This window comes from Penicillium samsonianum (assembly GCF_028829775.1).
Source record: "Penicillium samsonianum strain IBT 33392 chromosome Unknown utg000003l_segment0_segment0, whole genome shotgun sequence".
Taxonomy (NCBI): domain Eukaryota; kingdom Fungi; phylum Ascomycota; class Eurotiomycetes; order Eurotiales; family Aspergillaceae; genus Penicillium; species Penicillium samsonianum.
In genome coordinates, this window is record NW_026643261.1 from 4,239,066 (window position 1) to 4,261,342 (window position 22,277).

The following is a 22,277-nucleotide window of genomic DNA, read 5'->3' on the forward strand; positions in this document are numbered from 1 at the left end:
TTCCAACGTTGGAGGCTTATCTTTCGTTAATCGGTATTCGACATTTGCGATGAATATTTTGAATCCCATATCGGCCGATAAATTAGCCTCTTGTGTGGGGTACGCAGTGACCCTTGTCGTTCGCGATTCCAAGTCATTTTCTCGCAATCTGGGAGTCGAGGCACGCAATCCCAACCACAATCCCCTCAAACTCCCGTATATTCCACAACTACCACATGTTAAGCTTGTTGGCTTTGTTTTGATCTTCCAATGGCCCTGTGCCTAGACTTTTTAGTCGCGTCTCTACCACTCATTTCGTATAACGCAATTGCGGACTTGGACGACGTGAGATATATCGCCTACATGGCAACTCTGATTGTTGCGCAGTCCTCCACAGATTGCCAATTGGCTGCAGATCTACAGAGACCAGCCTTGGCATTGAAGATATGATGGAACTTCCAGACAATAAATATTTCTCGGCCCTGCACCTTCGAACTTGGCTTTACTTTGCCCAGACATGTCTAACACGATAGATACGTCCAAGTTGGCCTTGATCCCTCAGGGGGCGGCCTATGGCCTTCTCATTGGTCTCAGCGTGGTGTTCTGCGGTGTCATTTTGATTGCCGTCAAGGTACAGAAAGCGTATCTTGCTGAAGATTCTGGAAAGTCGGAAATGTTCATGGTCGCCAATCGCTCCGTAGGGAGAGGATTGTGTGCATCCGCAGTCTTCAGCTCCTGGATGTGGATCAACGAGACGGTATTGTGTGCGGCTATGACATATAGATACGGTCTTGCAGTGCCTCTGGTATGTTCCCCTAAACCCCGAATGACATTGCGTGACTGACGGGCCATAGTGGTGGGGATCTGGTCTATGCTTCCAAATTGCACTGATGGCAGCACTCGGTGTTATGGCCAAGATTCGAGTCCCTTATGCTCATACCTCGCTTGAAGTCGTTCGGATGCGCTATGGCAAGATTGGACATCTCGTGTTTATTGTGCTCAACCTCGTCAACAACGTCTTCGGCTGCGCCTCGATGATTATGACGGGCTCTCAGCTTATTCATGGTGTTTCTGGCATGCACTATGTAGCAGCAACTATTCTCGTTCCCCTTGGAGGTTCGTTTTATTTCCCTTCTGAAAATATCCGAGGAATCAAGAGCTAACTTCTTTATAGTTGTCCTCTATACAGCCGTCGGTGGCTTGAAGGCCACATTCCTGACAGACTTTTTGCACACGGCCATTGCCCTCATTCTCATCATCTATTTCACGATCGCTGTTCTCACAAACTCAGCCATTGGTGGGCTAGGTGGTTTGTATGATAAAGTTACTGCAACAGCTGCGGATAATTACATCCCCGGCAACTACGAAGGTTCACTTCTCACATTCAAGTCCAAGGATGCAATTATTTGGGGGTTGATTCTCAAGTTTGGAAACCTGGCACTTGTCGTTATGGTACGTCAATTCCACAATGGGATCCTTGAAAGGTCTAGAAAGACTATTGAGAATCACAAAACTTCGTGTTTTTAGAAAGCTAATATTTCATCGGTAGGATACCGCATTTTGGCAAAAGTCCTTTGCGACAGAGGTCAAGGCAACAGTGCCAGGATACAATATCGCTGCATTGGCTGTTTTCGGTATTCCCTGGGGTCTGGGCACAGTCATCGGGTTGGCAACGAGAGCAATTCACGATACACCAATCTTTCCGACCTACCCTGGTCTGCTTACTGCCACTGAAGTCAGCTCGGGCATGGTGATGCCATATACCATAAAAGCACTCATCGGAGACAAAGGAATTATTGGATTCTTCTTCCTTTTGTTCATGGCTTTGACGAGTACCGTTTCCTCCTCAATGATTGCCGTCAGTAGCATCTTGTCTTATGACATCTATAAGACATATCTCAACCCGAAAGCTACCGACAAGCAAATTGTGGGAGTGAGCCACTTGACTGTTGTTATCCACGGCGTCTTTATCACCGGAATTTCCATCGCTCTAAACTACGGAGGAGCAAACATGACATGGATCGGGTACCTGAGACCCATCATCTCATGCCCTGGAATCATTCCCATGATTCTCACTTTATTCTGGTCTCGGCAGACCCGGATAGCTGCAATTGTCTCTCCCGTGCTTGGCTTCTTTTCAGGCCTCGCTGTCTGGTTGGCAACAACCAAATATATGTATGGACATATCAATATCACAACCACTACAAATCCCTATCCAGCACTATATGCAGCCATCGCTTCCTTCTTCACGCCGGCTCTCTATTCCGTTGTCCTGTCACTCTATAAGCCTTACAAGTTCGACTGGAGGGTGTTCCTTCGAATTGAGCTCGCAGATCAAGCAGAAATCCAGTCGCCCTCAGACACAAGCACATTGAACGAGAGCAGCGAGGAAGACCACGAAAATGATTCGAAGCGCGTCGCTGGATGTGTCAAACCGGTTGTGGATAGCCAACCAGAAAACATTGAAAACGACGCAGAGCAGATTGGCGACATCAGCGAAAAGAATACTACGAAGAAAGCTTCGTCGCCATCTTCCGTGGAAATCAGCCTCGATGATATTCAGCACCCATTTGATGACGCAACATTGAAAGAGCTGTACAGATGGCTCAAGATTGCATGGTACATGTTCGGAGCTATCGTGCTGATCACGTTCGTTGCTTGGCCTCTTCCACTGTATCGCGATTATATCTTCACAAAATCATTTTTTGCGGGGTGGGTAGTTGTCGCCATAATCTGGCAGTTCGCTGCCTTTGGGGCGGTCGTGATTTTCCCACTTTATGACGGACGGCAGGATATTGCGATCGGTGCGAGGGGTATCTGGAAGTCTTCTAAAGAGTATATCGGCAGGGGCAAGAAAGAATAGACGAGCTAGATGGATAATTGGACTACTGTGAAATTAAATATGCGCATGGGCATTGTGAAACTACTATGTAGAGCTGGGACCGGATTGAGAAATATACAAAGCGGGTAATTCCGCTATCTCTTCAGGTATATATCCAGTCTTACTAAATATAAGTCTTCATGACACCATCGGACTGAGTATTTAGTAGTTTATTCGAGAATTGCTCTTTTTTACCCGTCACTCGTCTTCAACGACAGGGCCACGAAGTGATACCTAGTTACTCGTCGTCAGTGAATTTTAGCCTCACAACTCTGCCTGTCGAATCCCAAAATATTTACGACGACCCAGATTTCTTTGAGTATGGAAATCTCCCTCGATCTCAACACGGTCTGCAGGCCGCACCGAAATGGCCTATCCTGGAGGGGATGATCCTCAGTACCAAGTTCTCTCCCATAGGGCCATCAGAAAATTCTCTGAAAGGATCTCTGATTCTCGACTTAGGATGTGGCTACGGCTGGTTCATACGCTGGGCCCGTGAGAAAGGCGCTGCTTACGTCAAAGGAGTCGATATTTCCCAAAACATGATCAACCGAGCAAAGGAGTTTGAGACTGAGATCAATCACCAAACGAGGAACGGGGTGGTGGCATCAGCCCCTGCTACTGAAGTCATCTTCGAAATCCACGATCTAGAAACTATAACCTTGAGCCACCAGCCCAAACATGAGCTGTATGATATGGTTTATAGTTCCCTGACTTTTCACTACGTTGAGGATATGGTGCGACTATTCGACTATTTCGTGAAATCCACGGCTGCTTGAAAAAAGGTGATGATCATGAGCGAGGGGGGGAGATTGATCTTCTCCGTTGAACACCCTATTGGAACCGCCCTAGTCTACCCAAAGCCGGGCTTCAGGGTGATACGGGATGCAGGTGCAGACCGGAAGGTGTGGCCATTGAATTCTTATAGCAGCGAGGGCCTGCGCTTGACTAGCTGGCTGGGAGCAGAGGGAGTAAGGAAATATCATCGCACTGTTGAGACCTATGCCACAGCTTTGCTTGAGAATGGGTTTGTGTTGACCGGATTGAAGGATTGGTGTCCTTCAAAGGAGAGTGTCGCAGGTCAAGCAGACTGGAACATTGAGGGATATCGTCCCTACTTTCTGCTGATTTCTGCTGAGGCAAAGCAATGAGATAATGGTGGTGTTCGGATCACGACGTTAGCATTTATGTGAACCAAATCCCTGTACTATTCCAGACTGAATTTGCCAACTGGACTTATCACAAAATGATATGAATCAAGGATTGTTATCTTCCGGTATAGTACGATGGCTATAGACAAGACTGTTCGAAGGTGAAGTATATTTATCTCGTCTACCAACAAGTAATTGCAGAGTTGCAGAGCCCACTGCCTCTAGTCAAATGACCAACCCCCCGTCTTATCGGCAAAGAAGTTATCCGGATCATACTTCCTTTTGATTCGTTGCAATTTCCCATATGTAGAGAAGGTTGACAGAGGATTTTGATCATAGTTTGCATCATTGATGAACAACGGAAGACCTTCGGCATTGGTTGTCGACGCAATCATATCACGGAAGCTAGACTGAATGGCATCGTAGTCAGGCTGGCTCATTCCCGGTGGCGTTGTGATCAAATAATTCAACCAGAACCATGGACCGTCGGGCATATCCATTGCATTTCCACCCTGCGCCTTGCTGGCGTCTGTCAAGCTTTTGGGGACAGGCTGGAAATCGAGTGAAAGGAGTAGATATTGGCCTTTGTTCAGCTCGCCCCAGTTGCGCCACACATCCAGGGCATTTTTGCACTCATCATTATCGGCGCGGTGGACTCCAACACGGAAGATGTTGTTCCCGCGTGAAACCTCGGTGGCAATTGGAAGTGGCATGTCGGCTACCTCAGGGTAGGACTTGAGGCCAGTAGTGTCGAGGAGATGTGGAATGCTCGTGAAGTTCGCGAACGCATCACCTGCGTTAGGGCCATCATATACTAGGAACATGATAATGGCCTCGTCCAAGTTCAGATTCAAATCGGGGGTGAACAGCTTCTCGTAAGTGCCGATAATGCTGGCTTTGGGGTCGGTGTTGTATTGGATGAAATTGCCAATTGCTTCAACAACGGTATCTTTCTGAGAAAAGGCATAGATGATATTTCCCGCGAGGAATTGACCAATAGGGCGACTCTGGACCGTATACTTCGTTACAACACCATAGGCATTGCCCCCGCCGCCACGCGACGCAAAGAACAGGTCAGGGTTGATAGTGTTGGACGCTGTCACGATTTGACCATCAGGAAGAACAATTTCTAGTTCCCTGAATGAATCACAGGCCATGCCATATTGTGGAGAGAGATAGCTCATGCCACCACCCAGAGCGAGGCCGGTTCCCACCCCGGAGAGTCGGGCTCCAACGACCGTGCGATTATAATCCACGAAGTAGTCGTATATGTCGCCAAATACACCACCTGGCCCGTATGTTGCCAGAGTGGTATCTGGATCATACGACCTTTCCGAGAGGTCGTTCAAGTTAATGAGCACGCCTTTTTCGGTTGACGAAAAGAACTTATTAGGGTTGTGTCCTCCTCCTTTGACTGCAAACCGGCTGCCCGCTGCTCGGATGGCCTGAAGAGCCACAGAGACATCCTCCGAGGATGAAGGATAGACGACACAGGATGGTTTGTAAACATCTTGGGGCGTGCTCCAATACTCTGTGCTAGCGATATACTTCAAGCTAATTTTGCTGGTTATGACTTTGGACGATCCCAGTTGCGATGTGATATTGGAACAAGCTGCTGGACCGGGATCGGTTGACAATGAACCAGTAGGCCCCAAAATGCCAACTAGGGCCAATGCGAGCGATAGCATGATTGATACGCTAAACCGCGACAAAATTGCACAGACGATGAGAATTGAGTCCACGGCCCTGACAATAAAAGCTACACGAACTAAGAAAACGAGCGCGTACTTATAACTCCCTCCATTTACGTGTGATAATCTATACATAATGAGCCCTCGGCATATTTATACGACGTGAATACGATAAACGGTAGAAAGGGGTGATCTTAATCTTTCTGGGATGTCGATCAACGGTCATTTTACCGTATAGCCGGGAGGCGGGGAAATCTTTATTGGGAACAGGCCCAGTGAGCAACACAAGGGTTGTCAGTTTGTGGAAGGAAATTGTGCAAATTGCGCTAAACAATGATAGAGCCACCATTTTGACCTTGGCCTATGCAGTCGAGTTCAAGTTGACTCAATAACGTGGATATCTGTCATTGAGCCAAGGATTCTGACTAATTTAGTTCGGTACTGATTTAGCTAGTCACTAGTCAATGTGGTCCAAAATCTTCCTTAGACAACTGATACAAGTCCTTTCCCAATTCCCCATTGACCCGATACTTTTCACCAACAGTCGAAATTTCGTAAGGATAAAGGGGGTTCGTATAATGCTGTATGATGATGTCGTATATTTGCCAAATATCAGGGTCGACACCACCCTCTCGGACAATATTTCGTTTATTATCTAGATAGAGCAGCCGAAGTTGCTTAGTTTGGATGGCTTCCTTATCCGTAATGAGAAGATAGACCTCGGTAATGACCCTATATAGACTATTCCTATAATCCTTAATAATCTTATACTAGCTTTTCTTTCCTTTCTAATCATCTAGTAAATTCTGCTTCACGGTAGAGATAGTTTCCTTAAACTCCTTACGAAATAACTGTAAACCATCGGGAGATATATACCGTTCCGCACTTGCTAGCACTAGACTAGTAACCTCCGAGCTTAAGATCTCGAATATCCGCCACCGAAATTGAAGAGATTCTTATCGTTAAGGCATGCCTAGTTTAAGGCTTCTTCGAACGTCTCTTTATCTGTCTATACCTCTAGTGTCTCGTCATCTTTTAGGTCGGAGCTATAGTGGGCTTAAAGAAGGATAGGTATGCTATCGCTATAATGTGTCTATTGAGCTTTCTAACGAAGGCCATTAGGCCTCTAAGGCCGAAGAATTTCCTTAATTCCGTCGGGGGTTGGCTGTCGAGACGGCGAGATTTCATATAATTTCATATTCAGTTCATCGGGATCTCGTCCAAGTCAAGGAATTTATTAATAAGCCGAAGGCGTTGCTTAGTGGGTGATTTTGGTGAGACTCGATCCCAAATTCTCTGTTGAAAGGTGTTCGATGCAAAGAAATAATGGAACGTACGATCAAAAATTGTTCAACGGCTAGCCCGCCCCATGGAGCGGTTTCTTGCCCCATAATGAAAAAAGTGTTTGAGTGGAAACAAGAAGAAAACGGGTAAAAAGGTCGGAAGTTTATATTGAAGGGTTTAGGTAAGTTCGGTCTATGAGGGGTGCGGCCTTCAGTGGGGGCAGGCCAAGTGGGCTTGGTTTGGAGAAAAGAACTGAGATATAAAAAAGAATGCTTAATCTTTTCTCAATAAAGGTTTCTTTCTGCCCGGGACAGAATATCACTCAAACGATGTCGATGATGATGGAGATACTGCGACCATAGTGAAATGTCGCGAAATGTTCAGCCCGACTGGGCTAAACGAAATACCATAACATATATCTATTGCACCAAATTTCAACATTATTATCACTCTTTCTACATTTACCCGTGAGTAGCACACATTTGTGGACTGGAATAAGCTATGATACAATCGTACCTTGATGACAAGTGACAGCGCTAGGATGCTCGAAAAGAAGAAACCAAGGAAATTCTGCGGGAAGAAGTCCCCTATGTGGGCAAAGGAAACCGAACTCATCGCATTCGGTGGATCCTTTTGCAGATTTTTACGGCCGTAAGGAGATGCCACACAGTCAGATTGTCAGAATACATTCACCAAGCAATGGGTTTGTGGCGTTCAGAGAGGCTTAGCCAGAGGCTTAAGCAGAGCTACCCAATGCACTAAGCCGAATCTAGTATGCAGTGTGTGCTTGAGCAGATGCGATTGGCCAATAATCTATTTGAGTGGAGTATCCGCAACTCTTACTATATTCGCCTAGGGTGTGAGGCTCAGATATCGAAATTAATTGCACTGCCTTATGAATGGAGATAAAGAAGAAATTATCGCGAGCTGAAATGGCGTCGAAAGAGTTAAATAGCAGACAAGCGCCCATGAATCGAGGGTAATACAAGTATCAGTCCATTCTCAGTTTTCCTCTTGATTCCAGTATTCTTCATTGTCACTTGCGATTATGGCCATCGATTATCGGCATGGGATCTCGATCCTAGAGATCATTATTTACTCTCCAACCCTATTTATTGCTCTTTGGATGGCATTTCATCATGGTTTCAAAAGAAGCTCGGGCTGGTTTTTTTTCAACCTTTTTTGTCTTGCCCGCATTGTTGGCGCAGTATGCTACTTGGCCACGATTCAATCTCCTTCCAATGTCAACCTATACATTGCATGGGCTGTTTGTACTTCACTCGGACTATCGCCATTAATTTTGGCTTGCATTGGTCTTTTATCACGAGCGTGAGCAACACCTTTACTTGCGATTGACTCGATGATTTGCAGCTAACGACATTTCTTAGAAATGATTCTATTATGCGAAAGACCGCCAAACCTCTCCCTCCGATTATCTTCCGGCTTGTTGGACTATTTGCACTAGTCGCCGTGATTCTGAGCATCGTCGGCGCAACCAAGAACTCCGATATTTCCCATGGCCTTGTCACCACAGAGACAAAGGTTGGGCTCATCCTCTACCTTGTTGCCTGGATCGGTGTGTGCGGACTGTTCCTTCTGGTCTTGATGCGAACTCAGAGTATCGAGGACGGAGAACATCGCCTCCTCTTGGCCGTGGGAATATCCCTCCCTTTGATCCTCGTGCGATTAATCTACTCTTTCATCTATGCCTTTGGCCAAAAGGCCGAATTCAATATGCTGTCGGGAAATGTCACAATTCAGCTTGTGATGTCTGTTCTAGAAGAGTTTATCGTTGTTCTTGTGTGCCTGGGCATCGGCCTTACACTTCAAGTACGACCTGCAGCAGAGTATACGCAGCAACCCAGTGTCTATAGCGGAGAGGGAGATTCAGTGGAGCTGGAGAGTGGCCATCTGCAGGGACAAAGGCGTGAAAAGACACGAGCCCAGAAACCAAAGCGTCGGGGTGGTCCCATTACGAGACTCGTTATGTATATTGTGGATGAGGTTAATGACCGGAAGCAATGAATGGTTGGATCGGTCATGGCGCGATATTTTTAATTGGAGCACTGGTACCTATGGGTCATAATTGGTAATTGGGTTTGAATGGATATATATGATCTTTAGAATACATAGAATGACTGTTTTATTCTGCCATGTTTATTTCTACTCCATGTAGAAATATAGTTAAATACCCTTGCCACTAAACTTTCGCTATATTTTATTGCTTTTTTTACATTCATGTTTGTTGTAAAATCACCACATGTACAATCATTCTTCATTTCCATTTTCATTGACATAGAATATTGGCAAGTAGAAGATGCTTAGATGAGGAATGGAAAATGTATGACGTCAACTTTCTGAGAAGAGTCACGTAAGAAAAAAAAAAAAAAAGGCAGCCTGAAGGGAAATGGAAAAACAGAAAATGGACCTCAACTCTCTCCACACACTTCATCTCTCCAATGGATCAGACGGGTTCTCCCTTGTTTATTGCCCAGGAGACTCTCTGCTTTTATCCAATCAGTACAATATACAACTCATGTCCACGATATCTCTTCTATGCACTTCTGCTGGCAATCTGTGTCACTCGATGGACAGGATGGGTTATGAATGCATTCTTAGGAACTGCAGCTGCATACGCAGGAACTGCGGCAATTCAAACCTTTATCATGGTTTCTAGTTACCAAACGCCCCAAGACCCTGGACCTGTCACTATTCCGTACCTGCCAGCTAACTCCAGCCTGCGAAACGAATTTCCTTCTTTGGTCACCGAAACAGACCAAGTTATTGTCTCGCCCGCATCACTTGAGCTTGACTCGGATGCTGTTCTTGCCATCGTTGTCACTGGCTATCTCGTCTTTCTGCCCCTCCAATGCTGGTCCCGCATCCTAACCCACGATCGGGCACGAAACCTTCTATTTTATCTTTGGCACGCCCTCATGTTAGCTGGCTCTATATGTGCCCTAGTCTATGCCGCAAAAATACCTAAAAAAAACCCCCAGTACATGTTTTGCTTCCCTGATCTCCCGCCTTTCAACGACACATCAAATGATGGCTGGCAAGCCTCATGGAGAACATCTACATGGAACGACAGTGTGTGGGATACATTTTCGAACATATCGCGGTGGAATCAGCTAGGAGATATTTGCTTCAACCCTTGTTTCAATTCAACACAAATTCTACGAAAGCCAGAATCATTGCATTCAGCTACCGCAGACGGAGACTTTGAAGTCGCTGGCGCCCAAAGCTTCTTGAATAAGGTCCTTTACTCACATCGATACATCTACAGTCTCATCATTCTCTGTCTAATCCTAAATTGCATTCTTTTGACGTACCGATTCCTACCTTACCGATCACGGATCCCATCAGCGCAGATCGTGGTCATCTGGAAAGAACGAAAGACTATTTGGAAAAGCTTCAAAGACGAAATTTATGGTACCCTGAAGCCACCAAGCAACCTGGATGACAATGAGGATGACCCAGAACCAACAAACAAAAAGACCTCTGTCTGGCGCCGAATGCGACACATATTCAGCCGGCGGTTCCTGAAGTCTTTTCTCCATGTGCTTGTTGACGCCGCGATTCTTTTTGGAATACTCTTCAGCATGATAGTCAGTCCATTCACCATTGTTGCCTTTGTTGTTTGGATAGAGATCCAAATCTCCAATGACGGACCGTCAGAGGAGACTCCGAGCCAGGTTGGTCAGTGGGCGTATCCTACGTCTCTAGCATTTCTTGTGATTTCAGCTGCGATTTTGAAGCTCAAATATCGACTCGCTTCATCGGTTGAGTTAGAACGTGAGATTTCCGCGTTGAAACAACACCTGGGGGACTTGGAGAAAATGAAGGAGGCCCGATCGGGGTCTGAGTCTATGACAGGTCAAACCAAGGAAAGCTAGATGATCCAAAGGATATTATTAGCATCTTGCTGTCTCGGAGATGCCCGTTGGGAAACTTTGTTCCAAATAGGTTGCAAAAACGGAGCTACCTCGTAACAATGAATACATCCGGAAAATCGACCGCCAGCCTTTCTGTCAATAGTGTCTTGTTTGCTGCACTACGCGTAATTGACCATACACTGTCCCTATTTTAAACTGAGATGTTCAGACTCATGTAAAAGGGTACGAAGCAAAAAGGATAGTGCCAGATCTATAATATTAGATCTATAGAATCAGAGCGAATGATATGTGGCAGTATTGATATGAGGCACAGGTAAACTAGGGGGGTTCTGGATCGTTGTGATCAACGGAAATTGCGTTCTATCATGGCCTGCGTATCCAGGCTGGGCGAGGGCAAGCAGTCCTAATTGATTCTGGGCTGTCTTCACTCGACTACACTGCATAAGGCATAATGTAGGACCCGGCTTCTTCTCAACACTTCCCTCCAACCATCCCGTTTAGTCTCCTAGCGAGATAGCTTCGATCCTGGACGGCAAATGCGCATTCTCGCAAGGTTCACTAAGAGACAGTATTGCAACCAACATACGTTGAAAACGGGAGGATCCTTGAAAAGAAAATCCAGTGTCGCGAGTTGGCACCATACTCGAATATTGTGGCTGTTTGTAGATATGCTGGACCGGGATCCAGGCACATGGTGGTATAATAGCAGGATTACCAGGGATTACCCCAGTTACGTCTAAGCGATGGTCTTTTCTGAGATGATCGCCTTGGCAGTCGTGCGGGGGACCGCCTCGTACCCAAATAGGATCAAGAGACCAGCCAGCTATCCTTGTTATTTGTGACATATTGAGGTCAGTGCTTAGAAAATCCTCAAAAATAAGATATTCGATTGGCCGAGATAGGTCCGTTGGCTTTGCATATTGCATGCGCTATGGATAAATTTTACATTTAATATACCTTGCTTTCCCCCCCTTTTTGAGCTTAGTATACGGGGTTCTTTGTTCTACCATTCTGGAGAGGCCATACATCCACAGTTTTAAGACAAGAAATTTCCTTCTTATCATCATTCCAAGCACCTATACATTATGAATCTCTCTGAAACACAATCCACCAAAGAGTTCAATGAGGATGGCGTTGCTGGCGCCGATGGCATTGAGGCAGGCAAAAAGACATCACACATACCACTCTGGCAATCGATCAAGAAATTCCCCAGAATAGTGGGCTATTGCCTCGCGCTAAGCTCAGCAATTCTTCTCTACGGATATGATCTGGTCATCGTAGGGACAGTGGCTGCAATGCCTCAATTCCAGTGAATAATCCCCCCAAAAGACTGAAATGAGTGACTGCTGACACGCAACAGACTTGTTTTCGGCCAGGAACTGAATGGAAAGTACATCATCCCCTCGATGTGGCTTTCCCTCTGGAACGTCTCCAGTTGCATTGGCTTGATGTTCGGCTCCATCCTCGGTGGTTACTATCAAGATCGTCGTGGGCGTCGGATTACGCTCGCTACAGGCAGTTTCCTATCTACCATTGCAGTCGCGATATGCTACATTTCCGACCTGCCGGATGGAATGGAAACCCGTCGAGGGGTATTCTTCGCCGGTAAACTCTTCCAGGGGATTTGTATTGGCATTCTTCTGTGTGTTACACAGACGTACATGTCCGAGGTACTCCCTGTTGTTCTTCGAGGACCGATCATTGCATTCTATCCGATCTTCACGCTTCTTGGACAACTAGTGGGGTCGATCGTGGTTTACACATCACTCAAACACACAGGCGCACAATCATACCGGATTTGCTTTGCGTCGCAATGGCCGTTCTCGGCCGTCCCCTTTGTCCTAGCGGCGTTTTTGCCAGAGAGTCCAACCTGGCTCTTGAGGAAGGGACGGACAGACAAGGCTCTTAATGCACAAAAAAAGCTCGATACTAGTTGTGTCAACTCGCAAGCTGTAATCGACGAGTTACAGGCGTCAATTTCAGCAGAGGACGAGGAGAGCGCAACACATGCATATTCTGATTGTTTCAAAGGAGTCAACATGCGCCGAACTTTGATTGTATCTTTTGCAAACGTGATACCTCAGATGTTCGGACTGCAGTTGCTGGCAAATGCCTCCTACTTTATGCAGATCGTGGGTATGGGTTCATCTAACAGCTTGATTTTCCTGATTTTAGGTATTGGACTGGGCCTGGTTGCGAATGTTACCAGTCTATGGGCGCTGAATGCCTTTGGGAGAAGATTTTTGATTCTACTGACTCTGGGTATTGTTATGATTCTATGGTTCGCCATCGGAATCGCAGGGATTTTCAAGGGAACCGTGACGATTTGGTAAGACACTTTATCCAATTCCTAAGATGATGAGCTAACTTGGCGGCACTAGGTACACAGCGGTTAGCATGATGATTATTACTATGATTTCTGGTTTCGGATCCTGGCCTGCGTCTCATGTGGTTGCTGCCGAAGCGTCCTCACTGCAACTCCGAGCCAAGAGCCAAGGTATTGGGTGGTTTACTAGCGGCGTTGGAACTGCAGTATTTGCCATCATCTTGCCATATATCTACAACGCAGACCAAGGAAACCTGAGAGCTAAAACAGGGTTCGTGATGGCAGGATTCGCCGCAGTTGCAGTCGTGGTAGTGTGGCTGGCTATCCCGGAGATGAAAGGGCGGACGCCAATGGAGATTGATCGCATGTTCTCGTTGGCATTACCGACTCGGGCATTCAAAGATTGGCAGAGCGATGTGACTCTTACAAGTGAAACAGAAGACACCCATCCGCCCGCGAAAGCATGATTGTTCTTTCTACACAATTTTAAGGTGTATAAGATGTGACCAAGGAAACATCAAAAATACTAATATCACTTGTGTTTCACTGTCGCTACGGAGAGTTTAAATATATATACTATGGTCTCCCAATATCAGATTAAGGCCCCACTGGGCGATCGTCGACTAAATACATAATTTGGCCTAATCTTATGGTCAACCGCTAAATCTGACCTTGCATACGCATCTGCTAGGCCCTGTAACTGATAGCTGTCTCAGACACCTATTGCCAGGCAGCCTGAGGTTGAAAAAGAACATCTTCACCCGTTAGCACAATTCGAAACCTCGTCGAACCAAGTGCACGAAAAAGACAAGATTAAGAAATTAGCTGACTCTCATTCAGCCGTTCTCATAAAACACAGATGCCCGATGCCCGATGCCTATATCCACACACCCCGGGGCCTTGCAGCCCTGGAGATCCATGTGTGGGCCCTGGCTGTGGTGATGCATGACTAATCTGAGGTGGACCCGGGCGTGGACGCGGGCCCAGCCCACGGTATGTGACTCTTGTTCCTTTCTCACTACATTATCCTTGTCATATGCTCAAAAGTCATGTCAGATACACCATCAGCCAGGAACAAACCTGCCAAGCGTGGAACACGGAATTCCCTTTCGTGCGCACAATGTCGCTACAAACACCTTCGCTGCGATGGACGTAAGCCCGTCTGCTCACGCTGCGCCACAAATACAGCACAATGCGTTTATCCTCCATCACGCCGACGTGGAAATCCAAAATCGGGGAAACCCCCGCTATCGCCTGTTAGAGATGTCTATGAGAGCTCTATTGACTCATCACTGCAAACTACCACCGTCTATTCTTCCTCTTCTGTCACTACCAACGGGGAAATTGAATCATCTTCCAACTCAGCTTCCTCATTTCTGAGTTTGTATTATGAGTTCTTTCACGCGGCCCATCCTTGCGCCTTGCCTTTTAAAGTTTTTAAAACTCGTCTCAACGAAGCGAAAATTCAACCTCTCCTTCAAGTAATGTGTTATGTCGGATCAATTTTCGATGTTTCGTGTCCCTCTCAATTATTGGAATCATGGGCTCAGCGTGCTCGGGACTCAGTGGTCGAAATTCGGTCATCAATACGGCCTCTTACACCGTTTGACGTTCAGGCTCTCTTGCTTTATTCCATCGCTGTATACTGGTGCAATGAAACGGAAAGTGGTGTTGAGCTCCTTGACCAAACAATTCGCATGGCAGTAGCCCTTGGGATGAACAAAAAGGAATTCGCCCAAAACTACGCAGAAGCTGATGCTGTGCTAGAAGAAAGTTGGCGCCGCACTTGGTGGGTGATCTATATCACCGATGCCCACATTGCCGGTATGCCCCCTAAACATGATTATTACCCCGAAGTTACATTTCTGATGACCGCAGGATCTACCCATACGTACCCGTTTCGAACAAGTGGCATTGAAATCACTACCGACCTTCCTTGTGAAGAGGAACAATATGAAAGAGGGGTAGGCCGATTGCTTTATTCGGTTTAACAGGGTTAAGCTGACCTTCTTGCTAGGTCATCCCATCCCCACGATCCCTAGAAGATTACGAGAAAAGGGAATTCCTTGGCGAAGACGAAACTGATTTTTCCTCCTATGCGGAGCTTATTGGCTTGACCCACGGGATTGATCGGGCCTTGTCTCCGGGCAACACTGCAGATGATCGATTATACACTACGATGGCTGCTAGCTCTGATACTAGTGTTCAAGCATGGTGCTCTCTTCTTTCTCCGGAAAAGAGGCAATTAATTCGCCCCGATGGATCATTTGATGAAGTTATGTTCAAAGCGTTCTTCATTATGCACACGTGAGATCTGCCACGTCATTGGCTCTTATCCATTTGTCTAACCTAAATCTAGATACACTGTTGAAATTCATCGGCCACTGTCAGCGTTGACTCACAGTGCAATTGAATCCGTGTCGCGCTGCGCTCCATTGCCTCCGTCGGAACAACTAAAATGCAACAACGCAAAGGAACGTGATCTGCATACTGTCAAATGCACACAGGCTATCAATAGCATTGATGAACTTTTGACTCTACCAACTAATATGAAGAACCATTCTCCATTCATCATGTGCATGATTGCCAATGTCGCCATTGCACATTTATCGGCTTGCAGGTTTGTCTTTTCTGGGGATCGGCGAGCCCAAAGCCGCGAGAAGATTCGTTTAACTATGGGTACTTTGAAGCGTCTAAGTGAGCACTGGACGCTGGGAAAACGGACTTACCGTGAGATTGGAATTATCGCCCGAGAATTGTTATCTCTCGCAAAGGATCCCCCCGCTAGTTTGGATGTCGTTGACCTGTCCCTTCCGGATCCAACTTCACCTGCATTCCCTGCATTGGACATGTTACCCGACTCCCATTTTGACTTCTGTGCCTTTTTTGATGCGGATGCTCCTGGTCAAACTGAAATGGGTTCTTTTATTTTACAATAGATCCTACGGGGGAGGATTACCCTTTAATGATAACATCCCATAGGGTTTGAATCGCTGATTATGTTTATCTTCATGCTTTGATGGCGTAAAATCACTTGCTTCAATCTTCCGCTATTCTCATTTCCGGTACTCCTCGTCAATCTGGAGGAGAGCCCCCATTCCATCCCTCTCAAAGGCTTCAGTATCCGTGATCATGGTAGCAATGAGCGTCGCCGGCTCGGTCTTGCTAGCGTTATCGCTGATGCGATGATGGCACCCCGGTGCTTCAAACCAGCTTCCGCCCTCTTCGATGGTTTTCATAGGATCGTCATTCATCTTATTGAGCAGCGTCCCTTTGAGGACATATGCGCCCACGTTCGCGCCCCCGTGACGATGCGGGGGGTTGATCCGTTGGGTGGGAATTCGACGCGCAGGCTGACGATAGTCTTGTTCGGGATGCCGACCAGCTTGTACGAGTAGGCGACCTCGAGCGAGGGCATCGGGCGGCTATGTGTTCAATTAAATTCCATTCGGCAACTTGGTTTGGTGCTTGACTTACCTGGAGTCGTAGGTTGGTTCCTGCATATTGGAATTTGATTGTTTTGAACGGAATGTTCGGAATGTTTGGAAATAGGATTTTGTCTGGTTGTGATGATGTAAGACTCGCACAATCCCTTGGGGTTTATATAGGATGGTCGGATCAGGTAGTACACGTGTCACATCAGCTCACATGGAACAGTTAATTCCGTATAGCCTATGGGGTTTCCGACGTCATGGTGGATACACTATCCGGGGGTAGGCTATAGGCTATCTGTTGATAGCCTACCGGATGACCTACCGGAACAGGGACAATGCACCCGCGTGTTCTTCGATCCGAAACTAAGGGGTTTTTTAATGAAAAATTTCCCTTTGGCTAATCCTTAGTTATTATGCTCGCCAGCCTCGAATTGTGTGGTGGACATAGCCCAAGTGGTGGCGCCATTCCCGACCGGACAGTTGGTGATATCTCACGAGTTGTTTATACGGCCTACGAATAGACAGTGCTTTCAGTCCACAACTTCTTTTATCCCATTTTGTGATTCTTCTATTATGTCCAAACTCTCAACAACTACGAGCCAACGCTTAGTGATAATAATTTAGGCGTCGAAAAATGTGGATTTTATCTCTCACTGGGCATTCCCACAAGACACTGGGCCAAGCAGAACGTTGAATGGGGAAAAAAAGGAATGACAATCAGGAAATATCAAGGATCTACAACACCTAAAAATCACACCAACTTAACAGCACCAATCTTCGTGATCTGCTTATCCAAACGAACAAGGTTCTTTTCCGGCGCACTCGATAGCTGGGGCCTTGGGCCCAAATTGTCTAGTTATACCGAAACAGCAATTTCTCAGGATTTGCAAAACATCCACAGTTGTCTCCCACTCAATGCAGGCATCGGTGATACTGACCCCAGGGTGAAGCTCACTCTCCCCTTGTGGAGGCACCTTTAAATTGCCTTCATTGAGATTGCTCTCGATCATCACACCAGCGACTGCAGTCTCTCCACTTGCAACCTGACCAGCCACATTCGTAGCCACAACTGCCTGGTTTCGATGGTTTTTCTCCAAGTTACTATGCGAACAATGCACCATGATATTCTCCCGCTCGCCTTTTAGCTTCAGCGCCTGCTTCACACGGCTGATGTGCTCTTTTCCATAGTTCGGGCCCTCATTTCTACCTCGTATAATATGGAATTCATGTTCATTCGCAGTGGTACGAGTCACAGCTGCCATGCTTTGTTTTGTGACCCTGAAAAATCTATGAGGTTTGGAGGAATCCTGGACAGCAGCGATGGTGACACCACCACAGCCGGATGTCCAATTTTTGTACCAGAAGCCAGCTCTCGATGCAATTGATATTCAGTGGTGCGAGTACCAATTGCCTCGAGGGAAATAAATTTCGGCAGATACTGTGGGGAGATGGTATCCAGCATCTTACTGGCAACTCAGACACCTATATCGGTCAAGCTCGAGTAAAGCTGACGGGAAATGTGGAGTCCACTGTTAATGTTGTATGACCCGTCAATGTCAGCATCATGAACCAGACCCTTCCAGCCGACAGCAGTACGAGGTTTCTCCAAATTACGATGCAAAGAGTCGAAGAAAGTCTTTTAAAAAGTTCAGGCAGTCGGGACGCATATTCCATTGCCTGTCGCGTGTTGTGAATTGAGCAAGGGACAACGACCACTAGTAAGCAGTCATCTCGCTGTTCCAAGGATATCGACGATCTGCTTTCAACTGGAGCGTACGGTTTCTAATGAAGAAGGTAACTTCCGTGTGTTAGCGATAGTAATTTAATTTTTCTCAGTATAATTGCATTGACATAACTGCTGAAATTTGCCGCTGCCACAGACTATCTTAATCTGTCAATGCGGTTCCAAACATGAACACAATCTCCCTAACTGCGTGTATCTTCTTAGGCATCGGAAGCCAGTAAGAGAGGCATTTTTAATCACAGACAGTGAGCTGACCTCTACCGATGTTGAAGGGAAAACATGAAACCCCGTATCAAGTGAACAAGACAAAGTATACACGGTACCTCTTATAGAGACATCGGTGAGACGAAACGAATGAACATGAAGACGATGGCAAGTTGCGTTCCAGCCGTGTAGCACGTTGCATTGTATGCCTAGGACATGCGTAAGCCCTCGCTTTTCCACATACTTTCTTTCGAGCGAAGATATAGATTGATAACGTTGGTCGATTACTGCATGCCAAGGCGCTAATATTTCCCCTGGTGCCAGCAAACTACGAGGGTCCCCTGTCATATTCCCAATTCGGCCCGCGGAAATAATTTTCATGGGCCCGCCCGTGCATTAGTCGAAGGGTCGGAGGTAGCCGTCGGGTCTTCCAATTCTGTCACTTCAGTATTACGGGATTTGGAAAAGAGTCATTTGTTTCCAAATCCCGGTCACCTAGTCAGATCCCTAGCCCTAGGAGTTTGCCGGGGTCCGGACTGAGTCTCCTGTGGTGATCTTCTGGCCCTTATAATGCCCCTTCGAACAGAGAAATGTACACCACATGACCCCTTGTTCATTTTCTACTTGAATAATTTTCAATTTTACATTCTATCTTACTTCCAAACTCTGATTCTTTGTCATTTTCATTCCCCAAAGTCTAATAATGATCTCTGAGAAAGAGTTCTTGGCTCGCCTCCCTCGGTCTGTCAGCCACTGGCTTGGCTATCGTGAGAATGCACCAAAGCCTCCCGCGAAATATCTCGTCCACTTCTGGTCGTTCATAGCCGCATTCTGTGGTCTATGTGTGGTGCAGGGTATATTCAATTACTCTTCCTACTTCATTGAACGTGGCGTGCCGGGTATCATTGCTTCTTATGTACGTCTCCCTTTTTTTTCCTATGCGCTTGTCTCAGTTACTCATCCATAAGTAGGGAGCATCGGCAGTTCTCGTATATGGTGCTGTTGAAAGCCCTCTAGCACAACCACGTGCACTGATCGGTGGTCATTTTTTGAGCGCTCTGGTCGGCATCTGCATCACGAAACTCTTCAGCTTAATGCCCAATGAAGAACGGTTCAACTCTTTGCGCTGGCTCGCCGCTTCCCTTTCGTCCGCTGTTGCCATTGTTGTTATGCAGGTCACCGAGACAACTCACCCTCCAGCCGGTGCCACAGCTCTCCTTCCAGCAGTGGACGAGGCTGTTTGGGCACTATCTTGGTACTATCTGCCAGTTGTCTTACTTTCGTCGACTATGATCCTGATGGTGGCTCTGATCGTGAACAACCTCCAACGCCGTTATCCTGTTTTCTGGCTCAGTCCGCCTGCCGCAAAGCCTGTTCTTCCCCAGACCACCAATTCAAAATAAAGCTCCTTCATTGCAAGGTGGTTACATAGATGTCGGGGGTTTGCTGGGGAATGATATTGTGATGCATCCCTTGTTGTATAAATAAAAGGAAGCTGAGCGGGACTAGACTTGTTATGTCTCTTTGGATGGCAAGTGGAGCGTCAGGATGTTATTTCCGACGAGTTTTAGGGGGCCGAGTATGACCCCTTCGAGTATCTTGGGTTTGTTATGACCTAGTGGTGGAAAACGTTGTATTCAATATATTAGATAATGAATTGTTCAAAATAAATAAGGAACTAAATAAGAAACCGTTACTCCGTACTCCGTAGGTTTTCTAGTAGGTTTTCCCTCGGTTTGGACACTCTATAAGATCGTCATTGCTCGCCCCGACCCGCGTTACCGTGGCGCACGGGTCGCCAAAGCGGCCATCCATCGATCTACGAATAAGGAACCTTGGAAGGTTTGAACTCAGTTCCGATCTGAGATCCGTACAACATTCCAAAGTTAGCATCTTGGATGTGTGTAACCACCTGCAGCCCTTAGGTGCCGAGTTTCAGCCTCAAGAGTTTTATAGTCAAATATGATCTGCCTCGAATATACGACTTGCATTTCCTCAACGGCCAAGACAATTTGAACTCTCTAAATACTATATTCACATGTTCACGGCCTCTGGTCTCAGCTAAGATTCACGGCAATTCTGCGATGGCTTGCAGTAGCCCGCAGCCCTGGAAGCCTTGCATTTGATTACGGGCGACGAAGTGTACTTGGATATGAGCCCGAGTTGCTTTTTAGAAAGCTAGTATACACGTTCACACGAATGTTGTTGATTACCGGCCGAGGTCATGTCACTACCTAGGTGGAGCTGAACTTTAATTGTCTAATCCTCCCAAGCCTACATGCAGCTACGTAGGCAGCTGGGCTGAGAATACTCCGTACTCTAAATGAAGTTCTCCAAATGCGTTAGGAATCATTAGGAATCATTAGGAATCATTAGGAATCATTAGGAATCGACGCCACTTATCAACCTAATGTAGTATAAAATGTTTCTTTTTGGCCATCCACAGGAAGAAATACTCTATAATGGTATAATAACAAAAAGAAAATACCTGATAGGTTATGTATCTCCGTTTTACACCGATATATGCATATTTGAATTCAAAAACCAGAGGAATAGCGGTACGTCAATACAACCGGAGTTCCGCATCTACGCGTCGCACATTTTGTTAGCAGTATTGGATGGTGCCTTGGTTCCACTATGCTCTGTTAGTTTTTTGTCTTCTGAGATCCTTTGTACGGGGGTAACCCAACGCGACCCTGCACGAATAGGCCCGCAATTTGGCGGTAGGCTAGTTCTGTTGTAAGTGAGTGATGATCATTTTGCTTCTTTTGATTGATGTGAAGTGACAATAGTTAAAATATGAAAGGGGTAAGGGAAGGAAACGGCCACTAGATCCGAGGACCACACCAATTTGAGAGCTAATTCACATGTGCAGGTGACCTACAGTTAGCTGTGGGTACAATTTTGTGGCCACGAGGTTGAAGAGCTGCAGCATTGAACTTTCCGTGGCCAAATTATGCGTTACCAATGCCGTAAATTCCAATATGCATGGCCCAGCCAGCCTCGAAAATACGGCCCTGACCCGTCCATATTGTAATTCCTGGCCAGGGTCGTGGTCTCTATATTGTCGGCATTTGAATGATTAATGCGTTCTCCATCCATGACTCCGGGATTATAGATGCAAGTACATGTATTGGTGGAAATAGTTTTCCGGATCGACCTGAGGCGCTTTTATGAACGAAGAAGCAGGCATGATATGCAATCAGGTTTTAGCTTCGGGATATAAATTGGCAGGGGATTGAATCTGGCGCAGATCATTATTTCTAGAAGTGGGCAGATTAGATCTCTCTATACTGACCTTAGATTATATCGTTTACTCGTACAATGGTAAATTGCAACAATTGTGTTTTCATTAGTCGATTTCCGGAGTGTATAAAACGGTGATGCCTCCATCGATCACGTCTTGCAACCAAACTCATCGAATACCTTGACGTGATATCTGTTGTGTATAACAGCACCGAGCCTTTGCTCACTCCCTTGTTTATTGATCCAGCGTCGTGGTCTGTAGGACTTGGCGCTGTGACCGAAGCAAGTACGCCATTTCTGTTGACACTCAGTGCAATTGTCGGAGCATCGCTATGCGTGGGAGACAGGACGAGAAACTAAAAGACTGAAGATGACTGGGATGGCGTTTTCCCAATGTGAGACTGCAGGTGTCTATGGAAGGTCCTTCATGAGTTCAACTAC

The 22,277-nt window shown here is 46.4% G+C and overlaps 9 protein-coding genes across 9 annotated transcripts; 6 read left to right on the forward strand and 3 right to left on the reverse strand.

The window, feature by feature from the left end:
* Positions 1-496: 496 nt before the first annotated feature.
* Positions 497-4,011, forward strand: N7471_005227 (Sodium/solute symporter; the record flags this gene model as incomplete). The annotated part of the gene is made up of 6 exons (XM_057277946.1): positions 497-784; positions 834-1,095; positions 1,154-1,431; positions 1,529-2,814; positions 3,123-3,597; positions 3,646-4,011. 6 exons carry the CDS (start codon positions 497-499, stop codon positions 4,009-4,011), a joined length of 2,955 nt encoding a protein of 984 aa, XP_057137556.1.
* A 221-nt stretch (positions 4,012-4,232) lies between these two features.
* Positions 4,233-5,699, reverse strand: N7471_005228 (FAD-binding oxidoreductase; the record flags this gene model as incomplete). Its single annotated transcript, XM_057277947.1, has 1 exon — positions 4,233-5,699. The coding sequence occupies one exon, from the start codon at positions 5,697-5,699 to the stop codon at positions 4,233-4,235; it is 1,467 nt and encodes a 488-aa protein (XP_057137557.1).
* Positions 5,700-6,163: 464 nt separating this feature from the next.
* N7471_005229 (uncharacterized protein) lies at positions 6,164-6,564 on the reverse strand (the record flags this gene model as incomplete). The annotated part of the gene is made up of 2 exons (XM_057277948.1): positions 6,164-6,472; positions 6,547-6,564. 2 exons carry the CDS (start codon positions 6,562-6,564, stop codon positions 6,164-6,166), a joined length of 327 nt encoding a protein of 108 aa, XP_057137558.1.
* A 1,470-nt stretch (positions 6,565-8,034) lies between these two features.
* On the forward strand, positions 8,035-9,011 carry N7471_005230 (uncharacterized protein; the record flags this gene model as incomplete). Its single annotated transcript, XM_057277949.1, has 2 exons — positions 8,035-8,315; positions 8,375-9,011. The coding sequence occupies 2 exons, from the start codon at positions 8,035-8,037 to the stop codon at positions 9,009-9,011; spliced, it is 918 nt and encodes a 305-aa protein (XP_057137559.1).
* Positions 9,012-9,445: 434 nt separating this feature from the next.
* On the forward strand, positions 9,446-10,882 carry N7471_005231 (uncharacterized protein; the record flags this gene model as incomplete). Its single annotated transcript, XM_057277950.1, has 1 exon — positions 9,446-10,882. The coding sequence occupies one exon, from the start codon at positions 9,446-9,448 to the stop codon at positions 10,880-10,882; it is 1,437 nt and encodes a 478-aa protein (XP_057137560.1).
* A 1,085-nt stretch (positions 10,883-11,967) lies between these two features.
* N7471_005232 (uncharacterized protein) lies at positions 11,968-13,675 on the forward strand (the record flags this gene model as incomplete). The annotated part of the gene is made up of 3 exons (XM_057277951.1): positions 11,968-12,191; positions 12,243-13,211; positions 13,264-13,675. 3 exons carry the CDS (start codon positions 11,968-11,970, stop codon positions 13,673-13,675), a joined length of 1,605 nt encoding a protein of 534 aa, XP_057137561.1.
* Positions 13,676-14,692: 1,017 nt separating this feature from the next.
* Positions 14,693-16,147, forward strand: N7471_005233 (putative C6 transcription factor; the record flags this gene model as incomplete). Its single annotated transcript, XM_057277952.1, has 4 exons — positions 14,693-15,032; positions 15,087-15,172; positions 15,226-15,515; positions 15,568-16,147. The coding sequence occupies 4 exons, from the start codon at positions 14,693-14,695 to the stop codon at positions 16,145-16,147; spliced, it is 1,296 nt and encodes a 431-aa protein (XP_057137562.1).
* Positions 16,148-16,264: 117 nt separating this feature from the next.
* On the reverse strand, positions 16,265-17,904 carry N7471_005234 (DAHP synthetase I/KDSA; the record flags this gene model as incomplete). The annotated part of the gene is made up of 3 exons (XM_057277953.1): positions 16,265-16,633; positions 16,686-16,768; positions 17,445-17,904. 3 exons carry the CDS (start codon positions 17,902-17,904, stop codon positions 16,265-16,267), a joined length of 912 nt encoding a protein of 303 aa, XP_057137563.1.
* A 1,389-nt stretch (positions 17,905-19,293) lies between these two features.
* Positions 19,294-19,993, forward strand: N7471_005235 (HPP family protein; the record flags this gene model as incomplete). Its single annotated transcript, XM_057277954.1, has 2 exons — positions 19,294-19,506; positions 19,562-19,993. The coding sequence occupies 2 exons, from the start codon at positions 19,294-19,296 to the stop codon at positions 19,991-19,993; spliced, it is 645 nt and encodes a 214-aa protein (XP_057137564.1).
* Positions 19,994-22,277: the final 2,284 nt, after the last annotated feature.